The 20,076-nt window shown below is 51.1% G+C and overlaps 1 protein-coding gene across 3 annotated transcripts; it reads right to left on the reverse strand.

Annotated features, from left to right (window-relative positions):
- Positions 1-1,771: 1,771 nt before the first annotated feature.
- DENND2D (DENN domain containing 2D) lies at positions 1,772-19,867 on the reverse strand. Of its 3 annotated transcripts, none has more exons than XM_027096255.1 (12): positions 15,428-17,001; positions 14,691-14,866; positions 13,768-13,880; positions 12,659-12,728; positions 11,869-11,946; positions 10,646-10,786; positions 9,266-9,414; positions 6,714-6,891; positions 3,836-3,877; positions 3,339-3,423; positions 2,772-3,011; positions 1,772-2,294 (listed from the first exon to the last, which is right to left on the reverse strand). In XM_027096255.1, exons 1-12 carry the CDS (start codon positions 15,513-15,515, stop codon positions 2,218-2,220), a joined length of 1,437 nt encoding a protein of 478 aa, XP_026952056.1. In that variant the 5' UTR covers positions 15,516-17,001; the 3' UTR covers positions 1,772-2,217. The 3 variants fall into 3 exon arrangements, with proteins under 3 accessions (XP_026952056.1, XP_026952058.1, XP_026952057.1); XM_027096256.1 differs by lacking the exon at positions 15,428-17,001 and adding an exon at positions 19,674-19,867 and having other exon boundaries at positions 1,785-2,294; XM_027096257.1 differs by lacking the exon at positions 11,869-11,946.
- Positions 19,868-20,076: the final 209 nt, after the last annotated feature.

A 20,076-nucleotide genomic window follows, 5' to 3' on the forward strand; every position in this document is an offset into this window, starting at 1 on the left:
AAATGAGGTATCTTACTATTGATTTTTATTTATACCCTGTTTCCATAATCATGGATACACAATAGCTGTGCTGCCTTGCCTGGCAACCAGAACTCTTCCTTGCACTTTTAATGATTTCATCAATTCCATGTAATCTTGATTAGCAATGACTGTGAAACCTTTCATTTCTTTGCTAGAATGTAGCAGGAAGGGGAAGTTTCTCACTGCCTTTGCTTGCTAGCAACTTCTCCAGCATCTGGGGTAGAGAAGTACATACAGGAAGATGCTAGGACGGATCAAATGTTGCAAGCTAGGACAAAGGAAAAAGAAGGAGGGATAATTAACTAAAGTTACCTCATTGTCTTATTATATTAGATAGACAGAGCAAATGTTAATTACCTACAGTGGAAATTGAGGTCTGGAGAAGCTCAATGGCATACCAGTGTCACAACAGTTACTCCTTTTCCAAATGGGGACTAGAATCCAGATCTTCTGAATCCTAATCCATTGTTCTCTCCTACACCACACTAGGTTTTAGTGGGCTGAAGCTACAAACTGAGATTCTAGAATCTTTTTCAGTGTAAACGAAATCTGGAAGACGTTCAGGTATTTGGTGTGCTCTTCCTTCAGCTCTAGATAACCATCCGCATCATATCAAGGGTATGTTTATAGTAAACCTCAGCTGGTCCTAATTCTTCTTGTGATCATATTATATATGATTTTGATACCTGGTTAGGTATCAAAATTATCTGAAGAATTTTAAAAAATACAGGTTCCCAGGTCCTATTGCTAGAGATATTTGGTAGGTTTGAGATGGGGCCTCATATTTTCATAAGCTCCCCAGGATTCCAGTCCTTGTTAAACCTTTTGAGTTACAACTAGGCTTAGGAACCACTGTCGTAAACTACCTAAAAAGGTGCAATGACTCTTGGAAGCTGTGAAGAGTAGCAGCATAGTTAGGGGTGGCATGTGGACGGAAGAACATGTGCCACCTGCAGTAGGTCTCTGTGACCCTAAAATAAAATTATATTGGCTTTAACTTCAATTTGGTAACCCTAGTCCCCATCCCACCCTCCAACAACATTTGTGTTCTTTGTACAGAATGCAGGGGCCTGAGGGCCACACTCACATACACACATTAAAAAGATGGAATTTTTGAAAAACAAGATGCTTCTAAAAGTTTCCCATCCCTTACAGTGTTTAAACAGAAACCGTCCATAGAGATACAGAGGGAAGATGGACCAGGTGACTACTAAACTCGTTGGAACTTCTAAGATTTTGATTCTCTTTTCTCAAAGAGAAAAAACGTCAATGCGGGGGATCCCTCTACCTTTAGCTAAAGAGTTGAACTGGGCTTCTCAACATATTGAAGTTGGAAGTAGGATGTCTAAAATGGAAAGTTCCAAACTGGAAGTGATGGGCAGACAGACCTATTGATGGAAACAATGTAGTGTTCTTCACTGGCTTCTGTCAACTGAAATTCCTACCCTCAAGTTACTCGACTGCAAATGCTTCACTCTGGCTAGCAGCCTTTCCTCCCAAGATTCTGGAAAACACACCGAACTAGAACCAAGAACTGCTGCCGTGTCCCCAGTGCGGTTGCTGCTTTTACCAGTATCCCTCACCCTTCCTATTAGAAGGCTCTGCCGACCCCTGTAATCCCACCACTCCAAACACAGTCCCAGAGTTCTGGGCACTATTGCCAGGTCCTCTACTTCTAGCGCAGTTTATTCTCACATCTATTGCCTTGTTTTCCTGGTTTTCTCTCCATAGTGGAAGCCAGAGATACACATTTAAAGAACAAGAAGATTTTCATCTTTATTCTTATCCTCACATGTCCACAGACCTCTTCTTCTATGTGGAGAAACTGAGCCTTTGGGCCACAGCTGCTTTCCCTGTTGAGGATTTTGTAAGAGGTTCCTGGAAGAGGGCAGTTACAGCAACTTGTAAGACTCTACAACACCTCTACTACTGTCTCCTGCCCGGTGTCACCTCTGCAGGAAAGGCAGCTTTGTGCCCAGCTCTGTGAGCACAGAGGTCAGAGCCTTCCAAAGTCTTGAGAAAGCTGATTCCAGGGATCCCAAACTCAGGACACCAACTTGAAGCAAGACCTGGTTACCAGGACTCGGAAGAAGGCTGTGGATTCTGGGGGCTGAGAGCTTCACATCCTACCATGCTGGCAGGGGCCAAAGTCCACAACTGGCCTATAGGTCTAGTCACTGCTGTTCACCACAGCTCTTATTTCAAAGTCTTTTCCTTTGGTTTCTTCTGTTTCTTCCGTTCCTCGTATTCAAGTATTTTCTGTTGGAAATAGCCTGTGGGTTCAGATACGTGTGTTAAGAGACATCTAATCTGGCCAGGCAGACTTAAGATAAGCTCAGGAGTGAGGGTCAGGAATATCCTCTCTGCTGCCCACGCTCCCAGACTACACCCACATTCCTGCCAGGATGCCCAAGCCCTCACAGGTCTTTGGAGATACAGGTATTTGATTTGGCCCCAGAGGGGGCCTAAAACAAATAATAATTAGTAGGAATTAGCTCCAGACTAAAACAAAGAGCATACGGCCTCCTGCTGGCTGATGAACAGAGCAACTTCTGCAAAGTATCAGCTCAGGAGGCATTTTCTTAGGCTTCAGGTTCTTTCCTTCCAGCCCTGCTTGGTAAGATTACAGCTATTTTTGTGGGCCTCTAGAGAGAAATGCTCTTTCCTCCCCTCCTCTTCATCGTAGGGCCACACCTGACTTGGAGGCAGTGACCCTCTGGGCTTGGATTGATAGGGGCCTGTCACTATACCTGCAGGAGGGTTCTTGCTCTTCTCAGCTTCCTGGATGAAAAGGGAAAAGAGCTGTGTCTTCACAAACTTCTTCACAAATCGGCGGTTGGCCTTGGAGGTCAGAGCCTTATAGAAGCCCCGTTCTTGGAAGTGGCCTTGCCCATTTGCTTCCCGCTTGATGTAGGAAGCGTAGTGGCCCACAGTCTTGACAAAGAACTGCACAAAAGGGCCTGAAACATGCTCATTGATTTGTTCAGAAGCTGCAAGGAACAGAGACCATCTCAGGATAGTGGAAGGATGAAACTACCCACTCTTACCTCCAGTGGCTTTCTTCGCAAGCTGAAAGCTCTTGGAGAAGGGGTGAGGTAGGCTTCATAACTACTGATTGACTGATTAAAATGGGAGACTAGATGTGGGTTCACCATTGCTTAGGAAGAATAAAATCTCATACTCGCCCTAGAATCAAGGCCTCTGGGACTAGCCCAGGACTGCTGAGTGAATTTGTTTTAGTTCTGGAAGGGAATTATTGGGAATCATGCCCTCAAGCTCTTAGGAGAAAGCCAAAATAAGAGGAGCCTAGGACTTACTCTGTGACCCCTTGATCCCCTGACCAAGAGATTCTAAGATGTCCTCCTGAAGCTTGGGTGGTAGGATGTCTTTTTCATCACCAACCTAGGAGAGGACAGAGGCAGCTCAGAGGTTAAGCAGTCAGGGGGGAGGTGTGAAGTGAAGTGTTGGCAGAGAGTGTGAGGTGGGGATGAATTCTACACCCCACTCTTCCCCCCACCCCCAGATAATTGGCCACATAGAAGAGAAGCAACAGAAGCTTTGACTCTAAACACTAGTAAGTTTCTCTATCCCTCTGGTACTTGGTTTATATCCTTGCCCTAAAGGCACTAACACCGACTGCCTTGTGAAGTCATCTGTCTTTGTCATGGGCTCCTTGAGAGAGGAGAGATCTTGTTAGCATGGATTCTCACTCAACAAAAGTACTTAAAGTTTGTTAAAGTAAGTGGAACATCAGTGAGACTAGAGCAACTGAATTGGTGGTGGGTCTGCTGGGGATCTGAACCGAGACACTTACTGACATTAAGAAGGTTCCTTCACAAAGATTCACCAACAGGACCTGAAAAAAACACAAAACAGCTTGATCTCTTCCCCTTTCTCCATTTCTGCCTGTGGTTGTAACTTTCAGCCCAAGTAGCAATAAAATCAGCACCTTAAGTTCTCATTTCCTGTCTGATAGTCTCTTTTCTCACCACCCCCTCTTTCCTGGGAAAACGGTGTGAGGGTGTAGGAAGCAGGAAACAGGAGAGAGCTGAGGAAAATGGGACAGACAATATGGGTAAACCATAGCCAGTCACTCCCTTAATAAAACATTGATCATGGTAATGGCTTCTACATATGCAACATTTAGTACATGGCACACGTGGTGCTTTGCACATTTTATCTCATTTAATCTTCCCAATGCTCCTGTAGAGGCAGGTACTGTGCCTGTTTTGCAGATGAGGAAACAGACCCAAAGAAGCTAAGCTGCCTGAGGTGATACTGCTAACAAATAGGACAGTTTCCAAGCCGAGGTTGTGCTGTCCCTGGGACTACGTCTTTCTCCCGACAACTCTCCTTCAACTCCCTTCCTTCTGGTCAGCTTTAGGACAGGGATGGACATCTTTTGATTTTTTTAATGCTCACAACAACTTTATGTACAATTGCCTGGAGTTCCATTTATAAAACTCCCACAGAGCTCTGGGCCTTCCAGCAGGAAACAGCGAGAGGAGGAAATGAGCCCAGGGTCAGCAGGAAGAGGGAAGGAAAGGCAGTAACCTGTGTCTATAGGCTGCAGGTAGGACAAGCACAGGGCTGGAACTTGGGAGACCTGAGCTCTAGTATCAGCTCCATCATTGCCTGAGAGGCCTTCAGTCTAGACTAGAGATGACAAATAGGCATCCTGCTGGTTGGATTCCAACCTACAGATCTGTTTCTTTTTGCCTCAGAGAATTTTTAAATAATTGAATTTAGTTTCCAATATTTAAATTGGAAAATTTCACATAAAATTTGGATTTGGGGCTTCTCCTGAAAAGTCAGGAGCTCTAACACTGATCCACATACAGATGGAACTGAGTTACAGCTGCCCCCTTTAGTCAAGGCCTGTGCTCAGCAGTTTGTCATAATCCCCCGAAGCCTGTGTTGGCCATTTAAATGCCTGCTGGCTCCCTCTTTTCAGTTTGTGACCCTTGGTCTCGACAGGTGGGTGAGTGATCCCTGCATGCACCCTTCTCCCAAATAAAAAGAAAGAGAGGAACTAGGAAGTGTTCCAAGAGACAGAGCAAGCACTGTAATTATCCATCGTCAAGGGAGAAAAGTTGAACTAGTTCAGGCCTGAAACCACTTGTATACATAGGCTCAGATGCCTTCACTCAGGGCAGGCTGTTTACTTCGGGGGCTGGGAGGTAAGAGTGTGTGAAGAAATTTTTTGTGAAGTTGTTCCCAGAAGTCTTTCCAGTACTTGGAAAGACTGTCTGTCAAGCGTTCCCTTCCAGAGAGTGGACGTGGGGAGTCAGGGAATCCCCCTCCCCTTCCCTGGCCCCTAGCCCTCTCCCTTCCTCACCCCCTGCCCATTTCACGGAGCAGCTGCAGAGGAATAAAATAGGCCAAGGCTCTTAGCGAGCAGGAGCTGGAGTCTGTGTAGCCTTCCGGTGTCTTCCCGCCAGGCCAGTGGAGGAAGAGCCACAGCTGAGGAGATAGAGCTGTAGCATCAGGAAGTTTCATAACTTCTGGGTATGGGGCATTTTAAGTCATTGCTAAACATGGGGCTGATACTCTGTCCCAGTTAGTCACAAGGCAAATACTGGCTCAAAGGGCATGTGTACTCAGCAGTCCTGAGGAGGGTTGAGCGGGCCAGCAAAGCAAGGAAGGGAAACAGAGCCTGCTTCTTTACCTCCCAGCAGCACTCTGTGGAAGAAAGGCTTTGGTTCTATCTGCTAGATTCCATCCTTGCCTATGTGGCTTCAGATAACTCAAATGAGTTATCTGGACCGCAGATACTTCTTATGTAAATGGAGGAAGTCCTCCCACTAGGGTGGGTTGCAAGCCTTCAATAGCTTACTTCTAGGCCCTGCCTCTCCCCTTGGTAGGCCCTTTGTCTACACAGAGGGAGTCAGTGGTTAGCCCGTGCAGACAAACCGAAGTAGCTCTTCTGGCTTGAAATTATCATCATGTGCTATCTCTTGAAAGTTCCTATTGACAACTCAAGCAAAGCACATGTTTTGAGTTGTTCTTCCAACACTGGAGATAGATTTATGTTATTAATGCCTGTTTTCACCACTGATCTTTCTGGTGTATCTGGAGGCACTGCCAAGAAATAAGAAGCTGACAGAGATCAACGGGAATTTGGACCTCTATCCTCATTAGCCAACTGAGCTCTGAGCTAATCAGAAAGATGACCCTTGCTACAAAAAAAAAAATCTGCATTTTCAAGGCTTGTTGTTTGCAGGAAGCCTATGTCAGTTCACTTCTAAGCACCGCACCGTGAACAGCCCCCAGTGGGGTGTGTGTTGTATAGACCAGCTGTTGTACAGACCAGCTGTGCTCGTCCGTTCAGAAGAAAAACGGGACACCTGGGGCCTGCTCATTAGGACTAGCTGGCCTAGGACAGTCGGGTGAGCCCTGAATAAGCCACGTGCTGCCCCTTAAGCCCAGGGAAATCATTCAGGAGGAGGGAGCAGACCCTTATTGAGTATCAGCTATATGTCAGGCACCAGGCTAGGTGCTTTATGCAGAATTTTTCCCCCTAGGATCCCTAGGAACTGAACATTGTCATTCCGATATTACAGATGAGGGAGCTCAGGCTTAAAGAGGTTAAACAACCTGCGGCAAAATCACCCAGCTGTTAGTAGCAGAGCTGGGATCGGGATCCAGGTCTGCCTGGCTCCAAGGCATGCCCTCTTCTTGCGGCATCATACCTCTTCCATGGGGCTCTCCATAACCTCCTGCCGAAAGCGCATTTGGACTCCAACCATGAAGGGAGTGGGGCAGCAGACAGTGGCCAGAAGGCTCTCGGGGACAACAGGGATGTAGGTGTGGGCCCAGCTGAAGGGGTAGAGCAGCGCCGCAGCAGCATGGATGCACTGAGACAGTGTGCTGGGGACAGGGCACAGAGAGTGAGAGTCAGAGGGGCCTCCCTGCGCCTCCACCCCCAGGGACCCACCCCTACAGCCCACCACTGACAGCAGCTGCTCATGCTGCCTGTAAAAGCAAGTCTGGGAGCCATGCCAGTCACAGAGCTTGTGACTACTTGTAGCTGGGAGGAAAGGTACAGAAACTGGGAGGCTGAGGCTCCTCTCATCAAGGATGGGGCCTCTATTTGATCCTTTTCCCAGTTAAGTCTTCTCAACTCACTTCCGGGGGCGGGGGGGGGGGGGGGGGGGAGTGACTCTAAAGAGGGGAGGGAAGAAGAAATGTCTTCATTGTTCGAGTCCCTTCTCTGTGCTTACCACTGTGCTAAGGATGTGGATACCAGGAAGCATAAGACTGGCTCTGCTTTTAAGGAACTCAGTGTAGTTAAGGAGACAAACGTGTAAACATTGGGGTGCAGCAGAGAGGTCAAGCCTGTTTCCTCCTTATGTCTCATCCTGAGTCTTTAACTCTCACAGCTCCCTCTGGCCACTCGTGGTTATTTCAAGTTACCGGGTTGGTGCCTGAGTTTGCTTGGGAAATTCCTGGATTCCAGGAACCTCTGACCAGCAATTCCTACCTGGAAAGTCCCACAGAAATGGCTCCTCCACCCTTCCCAACGAAGCATTCCCTGTGTAATTATTGCCTAAGTCACAACTCGGGCCCAGCTCCCCCAATCCCTCCCCCCTTTGCCCCTCCAACACACACACACAACCCCCCTTTCTGTCTTCTCTATTCTCCACTGGCTTTCACGGCTCTTCATTTCTCCAAGTTACCCCAAAGCCAAAGCCAATCAAAACACAGATGCAGAAACCTTGTTTCAGCTCTTGGTATGGAGCTAGCACTTCCTGAGTTAGAAAGATGGAGTCTCTGAGAGTCTCGCCAAGGCTCAGGCTGACTGGAAGTCCCCTTCCTGCCTGAGTTGCAGAGATCTGAAACACTCAGTGTAGGAAGGAAGTGGGGAGTGGTGGAGTCTCCCTGAAGAAAGTTAACGCCTGAGAGATGAGTCTTGCCGGCCTTTGCCCATGTCCAGGCCAGAGTCCCCTTCACTTCCTAAACACTGATCTTAGGAGGAAAAGGCCAGAATCCCAGCTCCAGCTGTGACAGAAACTTCTCAGTCCCCTACAGGGCAGAGAGTAGAAGAGCTACTTCCAAAGCAAAAGATTACACCACTTTCCACAAGGATTGGCCTACGACTGGTGCCTTTTCGGTTATCACTGATTTTTACAGAATTTTCAACCCACAGACCCCCATTGCCTGCCCAAGCTTCCTTTCCTCTAAAACCCATGACATTCACCTGGCCCTCTGGCCTAATATTTGGGTCCCTAATATCCTTTTCTTCTTCTTCCCTAAAAGATAAAACCAGGGTTGTCAGCCCAATATAAGCAGCTTTCTCCATCCCAAGACATAAATAGGTCAACCTTCTACTGTCTTACGATTTTTCTCCCTTCTCTATTCTGTCACACATCTCCCCATGTCTTTCTCAGACTTGAAGCCCCTAAGAGGTAGAGACCAAGACATGATATTATTCTGCTTCAACTATACACAGGGATATAGTCAACTATGAACTTATTATTAAGAAAAACAACTAGCACTTACCAGTGTGTGCCTGGCAGAGTGCTAGTTACCTAATGTGCATTACTTCATTTAATCCTTACCACACTCTTATGAAGTAGCTACAGATCTCCATTTTACAGATAAGGAGATCATGACTTCAAGAAGTTAAGAACCTAACCTAAGGAACACCATGTAGCTAAAGGTAGAGGAAAAGAACTTGAACTTTGTTCTGCTGATTTCAATACCTGTGCTTTCTTTTCAAATGGGGATAATTCGACATTCCCTTAAGGTCTAGGACCATGTCTTATTTGTCTGTATTTTCCTGATGCTTGGCATCTGGTAAACAGTTGACACACAATAAGTGTTTGTTGAATGAGTGAATAAATGGACAAATGACATGTGTTTGCCACTAAGGATAGTGCACTTGACCTCCCTACCACTATATGACTTCCTGCCCTGTCCTCCCTCAGCTTCTCGAGAGCAGAATCATGTCTGCATCCACCCTAACTGGTCTCCTCCAGGGCTGTCACGGGAATACTTCTTGTACTTCTCAGTGCTAAATCACAAACCTCCTTCAGGCTTAGGCAGTGATCAAGTTTGGAGGCAGAAACAGGGAATTATAACAGCTATTTTCTAGGCTTAGTGCAGATCAAGGCAGGGTGGCAGGAGGGTGGGGAGCACACAGGTCCTACAGCCTGATTTCCTTCGAGAACCCTCCGGTCTATTCCTTGGAACCCAGGGATGCCAGTCAGTTCAGGTGACCCCACTCGGTGGCTGGACCAACCTGAGACCTTCTGCCAGGAAGATGATTCTTCTCTCCAGCACTGCAGAGGCAAAGATCTGAAGAATCTGCTCAAAACTGAGACAGCGCAACAGAGAACTAAAATCCACGTGCTCTAGGTGGGAGTCAAGGGGCCGCGTCAGCGAAATGAACTGTGGGGAAACCAGAGAGAGGGGGGGAGTCACCACACTGAAAAAAATCACACAAACCCCCGAAAGCTGGGTCTCTACCAGCCTCCACCCTATCTTCCCCAAAGGAGTACATCTGACCGTGCCTCCCCACTGCTAAAAACCCACCCATGGTTTCCCTACGCTCTGAGGATGACACTGATGTAATCCCCTACGTGGCCCACAAGGCCCGCCTCTCTCACCACCTGCCTCACCTCGCTTCCCCGCATCAACTCCTTTCCGTTCCTTGAGCATGTCACACTCTTTCTTGCCGGAGGTTCTTCCCTCCCTCCCCTGGGTTGCCTTTCACTCTTTTTCAAAAAAACTAACTTATTAGTTTTTCATTGAAGTATAGTTGGTTTACAATATTTTCTCTCTTCATTCTTATCCTCCTTTATGTCTCAGAGGCCTTCATTGGCCACCTAATGCAAGGTGTCAACCTGTGTTTCTCATCATTTTCCCATGTAGCATCCTGTTTTCTTTTCATCACAATCATACAATTTTTAATTATTTATTTGTGTGTTTACTTATTTAAGTCTTGCTTTTAGCTCCATGAAGTCAGGGACCACATTCATTTTATTTACCGCTTCGTAGCCAGAAAATAGTCTAACTTGGTGCATAGCTAGCCTGCCACACTTATTTTTTGAATAAGTGAACAAGCCTAGCCCCTCCCCTTATTCCGATCTGGGGAAGCAGAGGACACAGCAGATGATCCAGAGTACCAGGGGTCAGGACTGGAATTCTTAAAACAACGTTCTACTTGCTGCTTTGTCTGCTTAGTGTCTTAAAACAATAGCATCCCCACTGTGGCATGGGTGGGGACTCAGGGGTGGGGATGTGTGATAAGAAAAAGACAGGTGGAGGCCATAAGGTAGAGATATAGGACAGACACCGGAAGATAAGTGAGGTAATGGGGAAAAGTGGCAGTTTGGCGGCTGGGGGCAAAGGCCATTCTAGGACCAGGAGCCTCAGCTTACCTGATTTATTTATTATAAATAAAAGTCTTGGTGGCTTAAACAGTAAGTAGGTCCTTGTGAGCATCAGGTTGGGAGGATCAGAACATTGGGGTTTGACTTTCAGCTCTGCCGCCAATAATTCGAGCCAAGCCCCAGTGCCTGCCTGGCTGTTTCTGGTGAATGGGAGCACTGTGACGAGGGGTGCCCCAGGGACACGCCCCCTGCAGTCAGGGGGGGTCTTGTCCAGTTTGCTCACCCACCTCAGTGCCTGAGTCGGGGATGAAGCTCTTGAGGGTGACGGTCTTCCCAGGAGCAGGGAAGGCTGCCTCTCGGAGGCCCTGCATGAATGGGTAGATGACTGCCATGGAGATCTGATGCCTCTTTTCCACTTCATCCAGGATCTGTACGGAAGAGGACCACAGGAAACGTGACTCAAAGGGACGCTCCCAGGCTGGTAGCTGAGATCTCATGTGTGAGGCTGGTCCCGCCAATCCTTAACTGATTCTTTCCTCCCTGGCAGAAGCCAGTCTGCTGTTTACCTCCTGCGCAAGACCTGCTTTTGCTCCTAGCCTTCTTCTTTTCATCTTCTCTCTACCGACCCGTATTCCTTCCTTCTCCTAACATCAGCACGAGCTACCTTCCCCAGGAAGTCATTCTAGAGTAAACTCGTCATCCCTGATGGTACCATGTTCATTTGTGCTAGATGGAGTGGGAGACTAGAAGCTGGGCCTCTTGGGTGCCACTCTGCCCTCCAACTTCCACCAGAGGCTCCCCAGGTCGAGGGATGGCCTTCATCCACAGAACCCTGCACAGATGAACCATCCACCCAAGCCAAGGCTGATGGAGTATATTACCTTCACCCTTCAAGGGGCCTGCCTGGGGCAGAGCACACTGATGCCCTTTTCTGGCCACTAAGACATGCCGCGTCCATTCGGAAGGACTCCTCTCTGATCCCAACTCAGGTGTACTAGCACTCAAATTAGCTCCAGCAGAAGTCCTGGAGACCTCAACTTCCCCCTCTACCCTGGAAGGAGTCGGAGGGAGTCCCCCAAGCCCCGCTGTATAATTGTCTTTATATCTGTTTAGTATTCTATCTTCTTCATGTATCATGTCATCTGAGCCTCACACCAACCCATGAGATAGGAAGGGGAGGGATCATTCCATGCATTTGACAGATGAGGAACTGGAACTCCCCACTCCTAACCTGGAGCTCTACCCGTGTCCCTCTCCAGCTGCATTCTTACCTGACTAGACGGGGAGCAGTGGGCTTTCTGCAGGGGAGACAGTCCTCTAGCTTCAGTTCCTACTTTTCCCTAAAGCCAAGTCCAGCCCAATCACCTGTCTGCCTGAATCTCCCCAGGGTGCCTCGCCTGACCCCGGCTGTGGGGGAGGAGCACAGGGGGCTCAGGCAGGGCAGGCAGCCAGGTGGACCTGGAGGCTCAACAGGCCCAGCAGGCCCTGAGGAATCCCGTTCCACCCCTACCTTGGAGAACAAGCCGAAGCAGCCAATGCAGCTGATGATGCAGTACACCCTGGGGAGGCGAGGACCACGGCCGGCGGGCTAGGGAGGGACGGACAGGCTCCTTCAGTGCTGCAGCCTCCCCAGGGCCTCTATGCAACTGGGGCTGATGGGGCACAGGGCTGGTGGCTGGGGCTGGGGGATCCATGGTGAATGGTGGGCTGGAGGGAGAAAGACCTGGCTGTGCAGAGGTCCCACTCATGGGAGAGGCAGCAGGGAGGCCAGAACGGCCACCGAAATCCAAAGAAAGTGGCCTTGAGGGGGCTGGTTGGCTCAAGGGCGAACACTGCCTGCATCGGCACCAACACTATCAGGGGTGAGCAAAGAGGGAGCAAGTGTGTTGTAGAGACGAGGAAACAGCTAGGCAGGAGAGCGCTATGAAAGTGACTTGAGAGCCCAAGGACTGAGCTTCGTTGTCCAAATCCCAGGCCAGGCTGTGGGAGGCAGGGGCCAAGTCAATGAGGCCTGGATAGAGAGGGCGGGGAGCAGGTTAGAAGGAAGCTTCCCCCCGAGCTGGGGACAGTAGAGACCAAAGCATGGCAGCAAAGGTGCCCTGGGTGGGTGAGGAGGGGTGTGTGTCCCCATTCTTGTGAGGTGGCACAGGGCACTAACATGGCAGCAGGTACTGGGCTGTGCTCTCTCTACAACCACCTCTGCCAGGGAGCCTTGGCTTTTGCAGCTGAGGCTTGAGCAAACCCAGCTGTGGAGCAGAACAGGCTGCAGAGAGGAGGGGCCCGTTCTGAGCTCTACAAACCAAGAGGCGCCTGCAGTATCCAATCTTCCTGCTGCCATCCACGTTGGTCAGGACAAACGAGAAGGTCTCCCTGAGGAAGAGCAGACAAGACCTGGTTTACATTTGCTCCCTGGGTTCTTTTTATTCCTTAAGATTTATTTATTTATTTTTGGCTGCATCGGGTCTTTGTTGCTGCGTGCAGCCTCTTCGTTGTGGCGAGAGGGCTTCTCTCTAGTTGTGGCATGTGGGTTTTCTCTCTCTAGCTGTGGCACGCAAGCTCCAGGGTGAGTGCTCTCCGTAGTTGTGGTGCGAAGGTTCCAGAGCACGTGGGCTCTAGTTCAGGCATGCGAGCTCAGTAGTTGTGTCTTGGGCTTAGCTGCCCTGCGACATGTGGGATCTTAGTTCCCTGGGATCGAACCCGTGTCCCCTTCATTGTGAGGTGGATTCTTTACCACTGGACCACCAGGGAAGTCCCTGCTCACTACATTCTAAAGCAGGAAGGCAGTCAGCGTCAGAGCAGGGCTGAGGGGGGTGAGGAGGGTAAAGGGGAGCTGCTGATTAATCCTGAGAGTAACCGTAACATCAGTAATTTATTTAAAGTGCTTATTGGTGTCAAGCTCTAAATGTATCATCACATTTAGTTCTCAGAACAACCCTTTGAAGTAGGTTCAATCACTATGCCCACTTTACAAATAAAGGAACTGAGACTCTGGGGGAGTGTTTCTCGTCCAAGGTCATTCAACTCATAAGTGCTAAAGCCAAAACTTGAGCTCAGGCAGTCAAATTCCAGGACTCACGGCAAAAGGCTCTGGCATATAAGGGACTCCTTAGAGGCCAAAGGACTTCTTCTAAGTCCATCTTCTGCCAGAGGCCGTCAAAACACAGTGACTAGCTCCTAGGACAAGTGAAAGAGCCTCGCCCTTCTGTTAGAAGGGACTGCTTAACCTGGTTACCCGAGCTCTCTTGCCTCGAGGTGTCCCAGGCAAGATGTTTAGAAATGAATCAACTCCAGCCCCTCCCCATCAGGAAGGAAGCTGGTGAGAAATCCAGTTGACGGGGGGTGCAGGAATCCCGTGGTTCGCCCTTCTCCTCCAATCCCATATTCCCCCGTCCCAGGGCCGAGCGATTACCTGGGATACTCAGTGAGTGGGGCCCACTCATTCCCATCTGGGAAGCAAAACAAGGGGATGGCTCCGAGCAGCCGTTCCTCCTCCTCCTGTTGTCCCCGAAGCAAGTTCTCTCGCTACAAGGAATGGGAAAAGAGACAGGTGGATGTGGAGGTAGGAGCAGGTGGAGAGGGCTTGGGGGCTGGCGGGCTACTCTGTGCCCATCACTGCATAGAGACTGCGTTCTGGGTCTGGCTGGAAGAACCCCAACGCTGAAACAGTCCCTCCCGGGCCAAGTCTACATGAACCTGAGTTGGACTTCAGTATCCTAAGGATCTACATAGTCAGGAAGGGGGCCAGGACCATGCTGAGTGCAGAAAGGCCCAGAGACCTCCTGGCTTCCTGGGAGGACCACATCAGAGAGATACCGCATCTGAGAAGAGAAGCGGCCAGCTCAGTAGCCTCACTGTCAGGGTTAATGAGAAAGATGCCCTAACCCCACCCCTTCACCCGCTGCGGGACCAGACAAGGAGTCTGATGCTTGGGCTGTGGCCACCAGCTACGTGCCTGACCCACCCTTTCCCTCCCACCCACCCCAGGGAGGGGATTCCTGCGAGGACCTCTGGCAGAAGGTAAGATTCTCTACAGAGAAGGGTGGCTGAGCATAGAATTTGGAAGAATTAGGAGGTCCCCCGAACAGCAGAAGAACTAGCCTAGTTTCCCAGCTAGGGAGCCTAGGTCAGTTCGTTACAGACCTAGATTCTGCGGGTGATAAGAGAAAACAGGGCTGGACCTGAAGGAAACAGGAGCAGTGAGCTCAGGGCAGCTCTAGACGAGCCCCCTGCAGGGTGGGGGGCTGGGGATGGGGAGACGGCACCCCCCCACACCCATCGCCTCTCAAACACCCGAACCCTCTGTCCCCCATTGCCCCTTCCTTCAATCCTTACCTTGGGGAACTGGTAGGTGATTGTGGGCTCATAATCATCCCCCGAAGGCTTTTTTTTGAGAGAAACCACGAGGAGGTATTCAAAGAAGTGCTGCCCTCCGGCAAAGTTGGGTAGACAGTGCTCCTGGGCCCTTTCTGGTTCCTTTACAACTTCCCCCAGATTATCCTGGGGAGGTCCTGAAACCAAGACACCAGGGCCCACTGGTATCTCATTGATCCAGGCCCCGAGTGGAGGATGTGAGGCTCCAGTATCTTTGGCACTTCTAGGCCGTCATACCGACACCGAGGTCCCTGGAGCCTGCCCAGCACCTCAGGTCCAGGCACGGGATCAGAGCCAACTGGGCAGTTTCCGTGCCTGCCTGGGAGATTTGGAACCACCGGGGGTGGGGGGGCAAGAGGAGGAAAGAAGTCACTGATTCGGAAGCCAAGGAAATATACTGGGGAGGTCACCTGGGAGGCCCGAGGCCCCAGGGTAGCAGAAACTCTGCCTAAGTGAAACAGTACACCCCGAGTTGACTTGGACTCAAGAAATCGGAACAGGCCAAGGGCCACGTGACTGTGACCACAGGGCATGACCGGCTCTAAAAACCAACAGGAGAAACCTCCTGGCCAGGTCACATGGGGAACCAGGGGAAGGATGAGATATAAAAGAAGAAGAAAAAGAAGTATTTCAAGGAAGAAACAGCCCCATCGAAGAGGGTCACCCTGGAAAAAAGAAGTAGCTAATCCAGTCCAGACCTGCTCCGTGTCGAGGCAGCCAGTTGCGGAAGCGCCTGAGTATCCCGCCTACCACTTGTCTTTCCATCTTCTTGGGCCTGTAAGGCATGGAGTGCTTGCCTTTCCTCTAACAGACTGGCTACAGAAAACCTGAGAAGGCGGCTGCCGTTTCAGTCTCCAGCCACAACTCTATGAAGCCAAGCCACGTGCTGTCTTCCAAATAGGGGAGAGCAGTTTCCATCCTATGCACCCAATAGTTGAGCAAGGAGCCCGTGTGACAGGACCCAGAAAGGCAGCAGAATGCCTGCACTGACAGAGGCAGCATCCTGGCACTGCAGCTCAGACCTCAGCTCCTCCCAAGAGCCCCAGGGTGTGGTGAGAGAAAAGGTCATAGGCAAACACCTCCAGAGCCCAGCTGCTTCTGGGCTAAGGGCTTTTAATTCTGGGCTGAAGGTTGTGCAATGGGTTTATTTACAACCCCTTGACAGTGGAGAATGCCTTGCCAGTCCCAGGACAGGGATCTTATATCTCCATAACTGATTCCCGACCTTTCACTTCCTAACTCAGTCAATGGCAGCAGATAACCTCTGCATGGCCCCCTGCTGCACTCTGGGACTTCCAGGACTTCAAGGCTGCAAGCAAGAGCACAGGACCAAAAACTCCTCACAGCAAGGTTGCCCCTGCCTCCCCTGATTAAAATCAATAGACTTGACCTCATTCATTATTTAAGTGGAGAAATTGTTCTAGCAAGAGGAATTCCTGGATATCAAAATGAACCTAATCCTCTCCTGGTGGTGAAATAAAGAGCAAAGTCCATCTCTGGGTTGGAGAGTTCCTGATATCTCAGCACAGTCTACAATGGTGCATCTTTCATCCCCTGCAATATGTCCTAAGGCAAACTTGTCTCACTGGGACCTGTTCCAGGGCTCCAGCAAAGAATCCCTCCTCCCAGATAGGAAGCACTGACTTAGGACAGTCTCCCTGGCCTACAGTAGGGGACTGGTTGCATCAGTAGCCTGAGGGGCACTCAGTGGAGTGGAAAGCATCTGGGTGATCTCCACCCCACCCCCACTCCTGCTCAGTCTTTTTTCCTGGTTTGTCCAGGTCAACAGTTCTGCACAAGCTAAGAGCAGAGCAGCTGGGCCCTGGGGCTCCAGTGGTGCTGTGTCTGGAGGCTGGGGAAGAGAGACAGAATAGCAGTAAATCACCTGGGAATCTCACATAAACCCTTGAGTGTGTAAATGCACGTGGTAAGAGAGAAAGACTTTTGCCAGGAGGCTGCCCCTAAGAGGAGATAGAAGGCAAAAGGGTTTGGTGCCAGTGTCTGCCACTCCTGCAAAGAATTAATAGACCTCTGGAAGAATGTGTGGTGCTGAAATAGGGGACACAGCTGCTTGCTCTTAATAGTTCCAGACCTGGCTTCTGTGGACTAGTAAAAGCCAGTACTCAGTGGCCCAGCCATGACTCCTGGGGAGATCAAGGATCACAGTAAATAAGAATGTTTCAATCACTGTAGGGACTTCCCTGGTGGTGCAGTGGTTAAGAATCCGTTTGCCAATGCGGGGGACATGGGTTCAAGCCCTGGTCTGGGAAGATCCCACATGCCACGGAGCAACTAAGCCCGTGCACCACAACTACTGAAGCCCGTGTGCCTACAGTCCATGCTCCACAACAAGAGAAGCCACCGCAATGAGAAGCCTGTGCTGCGCAATGAAGAGTAGCCCCCACTCGCTTGCCTGGAGCTAGAGAAAGCCTGCATGCAGCAACAAAGACCCAGTGCAGCCAAAAAAAAAAAGGGAACGTTACATTCACTGCAGTGGTGAGAACAGTGACCTGGAACACTCGGATCTGTCACCACACCTTATCTGCAACCTGCACAGACTGGCTGCACAATCCTCGCCACCAATCTGAGAAACAAGCATCATCTCCAGACACAGATGGGGAAACCGAGGCACAGAGTAATTCAGGGACTATTTGGGGAATACAACAGAATCTGTCGGGGGTGGGAATGATGAGCGTTTCATGTTCACGCTCCTGCCTCCTGGGTGCAGTACACACCAAACATCCCACAAATGTGGATGCCTCCTGTTTGCAAAAGACCTTGAGAAGCAAAATCTTTTCCCTGGGCATTCCAGAACCTCAGGAAATGATTTCTTTCCCTAAATCCTTCGGGTTGCATTTTCAGCCCATTTCTTCCGGCTTTATCAGAAGAGCCAAGAGAACAGCAAAACTTACAATCGCAAACAAAAGAAGTTACTGGACTTTGGGGCTGAGGACCAAGAAATCCAGAAAAAAGTCTTCCCCCTTTCAAAGGGGGTTATCAACAGAAGGAAAACCTCCATCACACACACGTTTAATATGGGTCTTCTCATTTAATCCTCAGTGCCCTAGAAAGGAATTATTATCCTGAATTTTCAGTTTAGGAGGGAGACGCCCTTTCTAGGGAAGTCAGGAGTCTGGTTACACGTGTTCCTCCACCAGGAAGTGCCTCCCACAGCCCTCTGACAAAAGTCCCAGAACCAGCTGGAATATAGGTGAAGGGACTTTCTGGAAACTTGATCTGGAAAGCTGGCCCTTCCTCTTCTAGCTCAGCTGCTCTCGACCCAGGACCACCACCACTGCCAACCCTCCCATCAGGATGATTTACACCCATGCGTGTGTGTATACACACACACACACACACACACACACACACATACACACACACAGACACACACACACACACACACCCTCCTACCACACAGTTGCCTTGGGGCCAAAAGGGCAAAAGAGGGAGGGGGAAATTCAGGGAAAGGTGGAGGATAGTATGGAAGATGAAGAAGGCACACTCTCCTGCCCGCTAGGTGCCAGACCTCAGGACAGGTAATACTGGCTGCACATCTTACAGTCCCTCATTGTCATCAGGTACAGTCATCAGCCCTGTTTTGGGAACAACTGGAATGTTTCCTCTGGGCTGCAGGGAGCAGATCCCTTCCATTCACACAGGCTTCTGAGGGTCGAGGGAGACCAGGAAAGACCAAGCCAGTGCTCTCCAGAGAAAAGAGGCCACCAGCCCCACCCTACATCTGCTCCTGCCACGGCACGCTCCCAGGCATCTGTCCCAACCCATGGTCTCTGATCTCTCCGCCTCAGTACAGGTGGAATGACCAGATAGATACTGGAAACCTGTGTTCAGGGAGAACAGCAAGGGCTAGGGGTGGGGGACAGGGGTAATGGCAGAAGGAGCACTGATTCCCCCCTCCCAGGTCTCCCCAGTTCTGGGGCTTGGAGTAAGAGGGGGTCTCATTCAATCTTTTGACCACCAATGTTAGAAGGGGTGGACTGTCTTGGTATGACCCCTGCTTACTTTCCAATCGGTTCCCTTCTTCTCAGAAGGTGGGACCTCTGGACAAAGTATCTAAGGGTTGTGGCTGCTTAGCCATCGGGCTGGTCAGTGGTAAGCAGCAATAAATATGTGTTGAATGAATGAAAAAAAGAATGAATGAATTCCTAACTCCCTTCCAAAGCCCAGCGCCCCTGCTGAGAAGAAAGGAAGCGAATATTGACTGCTAATTTAATCCGTACAACCCTGTATGGCAGGAATCATTCTTCCTTCTGTAATGGGGGACCAAGGGATAAGGGAGGCTTGCCTTGCCGGGTTCGCACACTCTAAGGAAGCAGCTGAGCAGGCTCTATCCCCAGCTCTGCTCGAGGCCACACTCTCCAGGGCTCCTCGCCGCCCCTAGGGGAGGGAGGGGGGTGACGTCGCAGGGGAAGGGCAGTGCTGTGGCCGGCGGCTGTGTGCGGGGCAAAGTCGCGGGCTCCCACGAGTGGAGTCCGGGGGCGGGGAGGCGGGGCAGCGCGGGGAGGCGGGCGGCCGGGGGCTGAGGCTGTGTCTCCCGGGCGGGCGCCGCGGCGGCCCGGGAGCTGCAGGCACCCTGCGGTTGCCCCACAAACTTCCTGGCTGGTAGGACACGTGGCCCCGGGGCCCCACAACGGTTTCCTTTGGCTGGCGACCTCCCCTTTGCCCCTGCTGGCGTGGCTTCTCCTCTGACCTCCGACCCCTTCCCCACCAGCCCGTTTCCACCTCTACCTGCGCCCTTTCTCTCCAGCTCATCTGACCCCTGCCCAGCACCCCCGGAATGCCCCCTCAGACTGCTCCTCGATCGATCGCGACCCTCCGCACCGCCCTGCCTTGGCCCCTTGTCCCCGTCACCTCCTGTCCTGGCCCGCGGTCCCCCCGCTGTGCCCGCGCCCTCGTCCCGGCGCGCCCCGGCCCGGCACTAACCCCCACGGCCGCGCTTCAGTCTCAGGCTGGCTCGGAGGCGGCGGCCGAGCCCATCCATGGCCCCTGGAACACCCGGCGCCCGCTCCCAGGTCCGCGCCGGCCCCGCCCCCCCAATGCGCGACCTCGGCTGGCAGACACTTTCACTTTTCCGCGGGGGAGAGGCAGAGGGGGACGAGCCGGGACGCGACGGCACACCTTCCGGACTCCGGCCCAACCCCCGGCGCACCTGGGCGGGCCCGCTCTTCCCTGGGCGCCGGGCAGGGCTGCGTGGGGTGACAGAGGGCGCTCAACGCGCGTCCGGGAGGGGCGGTGCCACCTGGCTCCCACCCTCTGTGGGGCGTCCCGGGAAGTTTGACTTTCCGAGCCCCGCGGTCCGCAAATGTTCGGGGTCGCCACGAAGTCA

This window comes from Aethalodelphis obliquidens, unplaced genomic scaffold (genome assembly GCF_003676395.1).
Source record: "Aethalodelphis obliquidens isolate GAN/ISIS:26980383/991018 unplaced genomic scaffold, ASM367639v1 scaffold100, whole genome shotgun sequence".
Lineage (NCBI taxonomy): Eukaryota > Metazoa > Chordata > Mammalia > Artiodactyla > Delphinidae > Aethalodelphis > Aethalodelphis obliquidens.